Source organism: Rhopalosiphum maidis, chromosome 2 (genome assembly GCF_003676215.2).
Source record: "Rhopalosiphum maidis isolate BTI-1 chromosome 2, ASM367621v3, whole genome shotgun sequence".
Lineage (NCBI taxonomy): Eukaryota > Metazoa > Arthropoda > Insecta > Hemiptera > Aphididae > Rhopalosiphum > Rhopalosiphum maidis.
The window spans coordinates 2,592,149-2,601,877 of NC_040878.1; the positions used below are offsets into that span (position 1 = coordinate 2,592,149).

General features: G+C 28.0%; 1 protein-coding gene across 1 annotated transcript; it reads left to right on the forward strand.

Annotated features, from left to right (window-relative positions):
• Positions 1-1,592: 1,592 nt before the first annotated feature.
• Positions 1,593-9,729, forward strand: LOC113554468 (solute carrier family 25 member 35-like). The gene is made up of 4 exons (XM_026958344.1): positions 1,593-1,740; positions 6,071-6,457; positions 7,130-7,469; positions 8,597-9,729. Exons 2-4 carry the CDS (start codon positions 6,083-6,085, stop codon positions 8,812-8,814), a joined length of 933 nt encoding a protein of 310 aa, XP_026814145.1. The 5' UTR covers positions 1,593-1,740; positions 6,071-6,082; the 3' UTR covers positions 8,815-9,729.

Genomic DNA, 9,729 nt, shown 5'->3' on the forward strand with positions numbered 1-9,729 from the left:
TTGATTTATTGCGTCCACTTAAACTTTATATTTGCCTTTTACACAATTTAAATAGTATAATTATGAAATATTATTGATAATAATTATAATATCCAAAGATTGCACATCTCAATAAACGTTGCCAAATACGAGATAGACGGTTTATCAATCGGTTAGATTTTAATATAAATTCTATTCTAGTTGATATTCGTGTACTGATTTGACAATATGCCTACCAGCTATATGATACAGTTATAATAATAATTAATAATTATGAACACAGCGACCGAGAGAATTTCTGGAGGATGTGTTTGTACCGCACTGCTACGGAAATTGTCAATGACAAACAATATAAATGTATACGTAATTCGTCGTTACCTTATTTGCAAATCATAATAATACGTTAGATGTCGGAATGTTACAATAACTGTATACAATAATTAATGTATTGTGATCATTTTCCTCTTCTCGCGATGGTAATTTGGCAACTATCTACGACCTAAGACGAAAAACATATCGACTACAATTTATAATTATATAGATATTATACAATTTTAAAACGCGTTTTCTAATATCGTTTAAAATGATACTAATCAATAACTATATTTAGTTGAACAAATAACATCTTTGGTCTTTTTTTATTATGGATTAACGATTGACCTACTAGTATTGTCTAATAAGGAAAAAATCTTTTATTTTTTTTTATTATTACCTTTATTGAGTACTAATTACTGGATGAAAATAAACAAACAAATGTATCCCAAATCATTGCATATTAAGGTTGAGTCAAACAAATTCATCTGTTCATTACTAAACACAATTATTACTTTAATTTATATTTATGAAATGGAAGTAAAAAAGCATAATCATTCATTCACAAAGCTATGTAATATTAAAGTAATAAAGAAATTGTCATTTTTGTACATCATTGTTAATATAGTTGTTGAAGGTATGTGACTAAAAATGTTCTTACATAAGGTACATAAAAAATATTTGACATTATTCTTAAAACATTTTTAACTATTCAAAAGTTTGTACTATATAGCTAATAGCTATATTATGTCATGTTATACGTTACGAAAATATTTATATTTTATTTAAATAACTTCATCGGTTACTGAAAAAACCTTAGTTCATGTAAAAAAAATATTTGCCCCACTCTGCCTTCCCCCTGGAAAATAATTCTATAGCGACGTGCTTGCATGGAAACAATACCAAATACGCCATCTACTTTCCATTAAAATGTCCACATAATATAAATAATAAATGTCATTCCTCCATATAGCTATCAATACGGTTTGACGAATTTTAGGACTAATGCGGATTTCTTCATTTCGGTAGTTCGAATCCAAATGAATGTGAAATGATGATCGAATAAATGATTAATTATCGCCCGTGCGTGATGTGTGAACACTTGGACAAACGTCAAATAACTTAACGTTAGTGAAGTAGCATTATAATATAGTATTATAGTAATATTATAGCAAGTACTGTAATCACTGTCAAGGTCACGACTATATAATAGTAATAATCAGCTGAGCGTTTGCCGCGACCGTTCACGAGTGTCGTCGGGTAACCCCGACCTCGTGCTCACTGCACTCGTTCGGCCGACACTTCGTCGGTTGTAATATTCACGTTTCGTTTGTGCTCTGCGTGGTGTGTGGCTACTGTGTATATTGTTAGTCGGTCAGTTTCGAGTCCGCGTGTTGAAATTGCTGGCGACGGACGACCGATCGTTTTTGTTTCAAGACTAATATAAAGGTAATAATAATAATATGTCATATTCTACACAAATACACGACTAGAAAGAAATACCTACGTACCCATCACTTAATGATATTAAATCGACTAACGTTATAAGTTATTGTAGTTACTTATGTTTAACTCTATAGCAGGTACACTATATTATATATCGATAGATATATAGACACATAGTAGTATAAGTAGTAACAGTTAATTACATTTATTTGATTTAAGTTTATTCATTGAAATTCGTTGCCGTAAATCAAGAAGCGCGTTAATGTATTGATTATACTACAGCTGTGAGGCAATATGTTGAAATCTAAACGAACATGTTTTAGTCACATTGCTTTAGGAGATTTTTTATCTAAAAGTGATACTGTTTTTTTCTTTATTAATCACGCTAGTTTTATAAACATTTAAAAAATATTACATGTCTTAAGTACTTCAGTCAGACATTAGTATAATATAACAATAATATAAATTACAATTCAAATAAACTGGTAAATGCGTGGCTACGCATTTGTTAACTGACTAAAATAAACGTTAGAATACACGAAATATTATGTATTTATATATAGTCTTAGAAACTTTTAAATAATGAACGAAGCATTGCGAGCAATTGGTATAACAATCATGTGTTCTTTTTTGTCTGTCATCGCTAATCACTTCTTGAAACAATAAAAAATGCTTAGATTTTGAATTTTGAAAGTGGATTTTGATAGAAAATTAAATTAAGTTGGCACTTTAAAATATCGATAAAAAAAAAAAATATAAAAAAAATTAAGGAAAATCACGCAAAACAAGTTTTTAACAAAATCGATTTTAGTTTTTCGTTGTAATAATGCTATTCAAATTCATTGAATTAAAATTTAACACGCCCGTTACAGCGTTCAATTCAATTGCTTAAATACACAAAGTACACTCAATATTTTCTACTATACAGCAGATCCTACAAGTACCCCTGTTACTTTATTTTCATGTATATTATAGAACGTTTAAATGTGTATTATTAATTTTGTATTTAAATAAATTTATTTCCCGGAAATGAGCTGTTTTCAACTGTTTCAAAACAAAAATAATAATTTAAAAAATGAATAACAGAATATTATATCGATGAAAATTATTCCTAATAAATATTTATTTATAAAATTATAATTATATTATTTACGCGTAGATAGAGCCATATATTATATTTTTGTATGAAAAAGTTGAAATCTTGCAGATTTTGATTGGAACACGATGTGCATACTATAGGTGTACCTGCTGTCGAGCATTCTGCCCAATGTGGACAATTATTACTGAAATAGTTTATAAATTATATTACAAAGCACAAATAGAAAATATAATCAGTAGTCGTAGACAACTAGACAATGAGTTTCTTGTCCACGCTTATTACTTTTTTATTACGTGCGATGTTTGCAATACTTGAATAATATTATCTCATACCTATGAATTTATTGCATGTGGTTAAAGTAATCCAACTATATACTTAACAGTTATCCGGGAGCTAAACTATACACGTGGACACGGTATCGAAATGTATATCTCAATCAATTTAAACTGAATATTAAGATATGCTTCCACTTGGAAAAATTATCGCAATGGTATTATAAAAATATTTATTTCCATGCAATACAATAATCCAATAAGGTGAATTATTTTATGGTGGTGTAAGCAGCTAATGTCTAATATACAATCCAACACGCAATGTAAAAATGTTTGATACCTCACATTATCGCGATCACATTTTATTTTTCAATAAATTCCATATATTATAAGATTTAAATTCACAGACTAACAAATCTTTATATAATTTAGTGATATGAATTTTTAGATTTAGAATTAAGTTAAGTAAAAATGTGATCAAATATAATGTGATTGTTAAATTGTAGTGTAGTGTACAGTAAATTAAAAAATATATTATTTTTAGCATAAATTTTTAAATTTTTATAATTTACATAATAATCTTTATTTAAATCCAGTTACCTATAACTGGATTATTTTATAAAAACAAATTAGTTTCTATTTTTAAAATAAAAAAAATAACTATGATTACTATTCAAAATTAAAGTTAGGTAAGTATTTATATGCAGGAAAAAAATCGTAATTTAAATGTTTTCCTATAAGTTGTGTCAATAGTTTAATTGTATATTAACATTCGGAATATTTTAAAAACAATTTGTTAAAATATGTCTTGACAATGTTTTTAATCAGTAGGTTTATTTTGAGATATAAAAGTTTAACTATTTATTGCAGAGTTTCGTATAAATTGATTAATTTAATGGTTCACTACAATTTAATAAACTAATGATGGGTCACTAAATCACGGTTAAGAGACCATTTGTCCAACACTAAATTGTATCAAATTTATTTTGATCAGTATTATTATAATAAAGATATTTATTTTACAATTTTACAAAGTGTATACAGTACTATAGTATATCACAATAAAAGCGTAAAATAATTTGACATTCATAACTATTTGCAGTATAGAAATTTACTATACAGGTATTTTATTTATTTATTTATTTGGTAACCTAACTTAACCCAGGTAATCGAAGAACATAAATAAATAAATGTTTAATTTTTTTTATTATTATGACATATTAGACAAATGTAATAATATACATAATAATAACTATTATCTTCTATATTTTTGCAAAATTGATATTTATGATATTATTTTTAAAGACATTGTGATAACATTGATAACAAAATAACAATTTTGTAGCTATGCATTTTTTTGACATCAATTATTAATTTGTCTAAAGAAAAAAACGGTGGACAAGTGGATATCGCTCTGCTGTATAAGTAGAGATGGAGAGTAGGTCACTATAATGGATATGTGTTAAATTTAAATGCATTGACAGGTATCATTGTGTACGAAAAACAATTTTGAACGGAAATGATTTGTCAGTCCAGGATAATTAGTAGGATAGATTATATTATTACCTATATTTAAATAGTAATATATTATAATTTTACTCGATTTCGTAAAAAAATAAATTTCATACGCTCATTAAATTTTTTCTATATTGACGCTAGAATTTTTTTTTTCGGTTACTTGAAAGAAAACTTATGGATAACCTTGTAATGGGTTTTTTAACTTTAAATATAAATTACAAAAATTTTATGAATTTTCAACTTCAAAATGCCTTACAAATTTTCGTGATTTTGACATATTTCGTAAACATTTGAACTTTAATGCTTATAAACAAAAATTGTGACTAACGATTTTTAATTTTTTTTTTCTACGATAATTATAAATTATTATAAACCTCGAATTAAATTTTAAAGATTTTTTGGTTAGCCAATTTTTTTTCATAGTCATTCCAAAAATAAAAATTTAGAAAAATCGAAATTTTCAACTTTCTGCAAAAAGCTTAAAAAAGGTCAAAATATTTGGAAAATTTAACCGTAAATAGATAACGCTAATATAAACATTTGGTGAAATTTCAAATATTTACAATGATTCATTTTTGAGTTACAGCAAAACAAAAAAACCAATTTTGTCAAAAACTGATTATGCGTAAAAATTCCCATTTTCCGTCACTTTTTTAAGGTTTTTCCTGACGTTTTTGAAAACTACTTAACTACTGGAAATGTTTTACTTTTGACTCCCCCAAAGTACCAACTAGATGAATTTTACTTTTCAAAGAGACCGAAATCAAAAATCAAAGCATTATTTCTACTCCAAATCGTGATGACAGACACACACACAAAAAAAAAACCATACATCATTGTAAAATCAATACATTCTTCACTTCGTTCAGAATCAAAATATGCTAATTGAGATAATACTTTATCGTTAAAATATTATCATAGATATATACTTAACATTATTATATTAACCACGTGTTATTAAATACATTATATGCGTGGTGTGTGTGACCGACCTTTTGATTCATTCGTATGATATCATATCATAATTAAAATAATTAAAGATGACTACTATTGTAGGCATGATTCACAATACTGACATATACACATATATAGTTCGTACTTAAATGAACATAATTCATAGCAACATCAATGTATACTATAATATATATAGTATATATTATTTCTCTGTATAAATAGTTTTTTTTTTTTTATTTGTTATCAAATCATTAAAAATTGTGATTGCAATATACAATACTTAATAATACACTATAATTGCGTATAATGTATAAAATAATAATTTAATTTTTTTAATTGTATACAATTATACCTTATACAGTTACATTGCTATGGACACATTTTATGTATAGAGTGTTTTGGCGTTCAGATTCGTACTCGTTATTATCTATAAATTAAATATTTATTTTTGTAATTTATTATGTCACTACACTTATAATATAATTTTTAGAAATGGCCTAAAATGGAATTTGTATTGGGTGCTTTGGGCGCCAGTGGCGCTGTGTGTTTCACCAATCCTTTGGAAGTAATAAAAACCCGGTTTCAGCTACAAGGAGAGCTGAAAAAAGCAGGCAACTACAAAGTCCACTATAGAAACTTCGCTCACGCTATTTACGTAGTGGCAAAAAATGAAGGTCCGTTGGCACTGCAAAAGGGCCTATTGCCGTCTATGGGACACCAAGTGTTTTTGAATGGTACGAGATTAGGCATTTTCGATCTGGCGCAAAAAAAAAAGTGGATACTTAAAAACGATGGCACCGTTTCGCTGATCAAGTCCGCGTTTGTCGGAGCCGGAGCCGGCATGTTGGGTGGTTTTTTAGGCAGTCCACTGGGCATGGTGAGTGCAATTCATAATTATTTTATATTTATACGATATAAATCATACATAAATACAAGCGCATCCTAGAATTATCTTAGAGTCAGGGAAGAGTGATCGAATTTATAACTTTACTGTAATATTTTAATATTGTCATATCATACATATAGTCCGTGAGTAATACCCGGTAAGGTGGTCAACGACGGCAGTATTCGTACTGTAGTCGTAGATCGTCAAAAAAAATTTGAAGTGGTGGCTGTAACACCGATCAAAGTTCACTGTTTTATTAATAAAAAAAAAAGATAATTCAATATACATTATACGATATATTGTGTATTTCTATCGTATCAATATATTTTTTTTAAATATTCTACATTTTATTAAACTAAAAATACTGTTTGAGATTTAAAAATTAAAAGTTGAAAATTCATAGAGGGAAATTATTTTTATTTTAGACGAGTATACGACTAAAATAGTATTTTAACAATAATAATAAAAAACGATTTTACTAAAAAAATTGTCTAAGTGAGCCTTAGTCACCCTTAATAAATAATCATTATATATCGTTTATATTATTTCCGATAATGCGCTTTTAATTATGATCGAAAGTTAATAGATTCATATTTTTTATTTTTTATTGAGCATAATATACATGTACTAAAACCATAAATTTTTATGGTTCGGATCGTTTAGTTAAAAATTCACCTGCAATCATTTTCTGCTCAATCAATCGCCGTCGGTCATCAGCATAACACCACCAGCACGATAAACGGTCTACTAACGTTGTACAACAAATACGGCGTAGTCCGCGGGCTTTGGCGCGGGGCAACCGGGGCCATGGTACGCATTGGCGTAGCGTCGGCTACGCAACTGAGCACGATAAGTTTACTCAACGAGGCGCTCATCGATCACGGGGTGTTGACCAAGGATCAGAAATTCCTGAGCACTCTCATATGCAGCATGCTGGGTGGAGTGCTGATGTCAATAGTGATGGCACCATTCGATCTGGTATCCACCAGACTCTATAACCAAGGTACATAACGCGCGTGTTATCCTCGTATAATTTACCCACATTCAATATTGTTTGTAAGTGGCGTCGAAATCTGTACACAATATATAATAATATACATAGTATATATTTATATATTATGTCCACTTGGGCAGAGGGAGTAAATTTCAATGTTCTATGGGGTAATATGGTGACTGCCAATTGAATAGTGGCTGAGTGCCGAGTTAGGTAGGTACCTATCGTGGTTTACTAAATACGCGTTTAAGAACTAAATCGGACATTTGATTTGGCACATTTGATATATTTGTATATTTCGATGCCACTGAATATATACAGAGTGTTCACCAAGCATGCCTAATCTCATTTTTTTTTTAATAATTAAATTGTGATTTTTGGTGTTTTATAAGTATAGACACTTAAGGACACTATTTTCAAATAATTAATATACCACTTAAGGAATGTCTTGTAGTGATACCAATTTTTTTTTTCAAACAAAAATTCTCCTTTTCCACTAAATTTATAATTAAATTACTTTTTAAAAATATTAATGTATCTAAATTTATATTCGAAATTTCGAACGAATAGTTTTATAGTTATTTAATTTTTCTAGATACAAAAGAGTAAGGATAGTGAGTTTGAAAGATAAAATAAGATTAATATAATAATTGATAAGAAATATTTTATGATTTGTAAAAAATTTCCTAATATTATAAATACTTTATCCTAAAATACATATGTTTAATATTTCTATAAAACCCTTTCTATAAATCATTATCTTTAATTTTTATATTTTAATAACTTTTCGTTCAATTTTTTTAGAAGTTAGATATATTAACATGATAAAAAAAATCATCTGTATGACAGTAGGTATACAGCAGAAAAAATTGGTTCTCGTCTGAAAAACAGAAAATTTCATTGCTACAGTGATAGAACACATTATTATGGTATAAAAACTCTAAGTAATTTAAAATATAATTCTTAAATATATGAACCTATTAAAAATGATAAAAATCTGAACTTTAATACGTTTAAAAATGTGCATTAAGCATGCTTGATTAACCCCTCTGCGTATTGAATAATTTTGTCTTAGTATATGAATCGTGCAATACCTACACATTTATTTTGTATTATATCTGATTTTTCAAACGCAGCTGTTGACGCCAAAGGCCGGGGTCTTTTATATTCGTCGTACATTGAATGTATGACCAAGACTTTCAAACAAGAAGGAATCTACGGGCTTTACAAAGGCGTTGTTCCGTGCTACCTTCGACTCGGACCCCATGTCGTTTTGAGCATGGTGTTCTGGGACAGGTTGAGAATACTTGAATCAGAAGTGTCCAACCGCATTAAAACCATGCAGAGTCTTTAATATTTTAATTACTTTATTAAATGATTTTATATTGTGTATTTTTTACTCATCGTGTAAATTGGAAATCCCAAGGTTATATAAATTGTTAGATCATTTATATTTATATTCTAAAGGTTATGTTCCTGATGGTTTTGAATTTCAACCAAATGCAATAAAAGAGAAAATTTTACATTTAAATTAGCAAATATAACGTATAAGTCAAATATTTTTCCATTGACATTTAACCCACGCTCAACGATTATTTTATTTTATCAAATCAAGCGTATCAATCATGAAATGTCTATAATTGTATAATAATGTCTTAAGTTAAATTATAACAACATTATATAGTCTGATGTAACCATGTACGTATTATGAGTAATTGATTAATGGTTTAGTATTTACAACACAGTACAAATTAGATATCTACAATCATACCAGACCTAGTAATTTGGTACTTACATAATGTATAATAGCTATTAGCTGACTCAGTAGACTATTGAAATTTAAAGTCAATATTAAGTATAGTATATCCGATATCGTATAGATACCCAAGTATTGATTGTGATATTTTTTGTTTATAATATTTTTATAATCTTTAGTCACTGTTCATCAAATATTTGCATCATATTTATTGGGTTATCGCATTAATAAAAATATACCTAAGTACATTATAATTTGACCGATATTTAAATTTTAAAATGTAGCCTGCCCGTACAATGTGCATACAAGTCATTCATTATGCTAGGTGTACACCGCACTCGTCTTAATAATAAGTAGGTATAGCTCATAGCCAAATGATGATTAGTAATTTCAATTTTCGTTTTATCTAAGGTAGATTAAATCCCGAATTCGTGTTTGGCATAATATGTCTACGTGAATAATATTGTACAATTAGTATTTAATAGATAGCTTCAAATTCGATTTAATTATCTG

Coding starts and splice junctions, on each gene's coding strand:
- LOC113554468 (XM_026958344.1), top strand. CDS start 6,083: ATGGAATTTGTATTGGGTGCTTTGGGCGCCAGTGGCGCTGTGTGTTTC. Junction 6,458..7,129: donor TAGGCAGTCCACTGGGCATG/GTGAGTGCAATT, acceptor CGGATCGTTTAG/TTAAAAATTCACCTGCAATC. Junction 7,470..8,596: donor CACCAGACTCTATAACCAAG/GTACATAACGCG, acceptor TTTCAAACGCAG/CTGTTGACGCCAAAGGCCGG.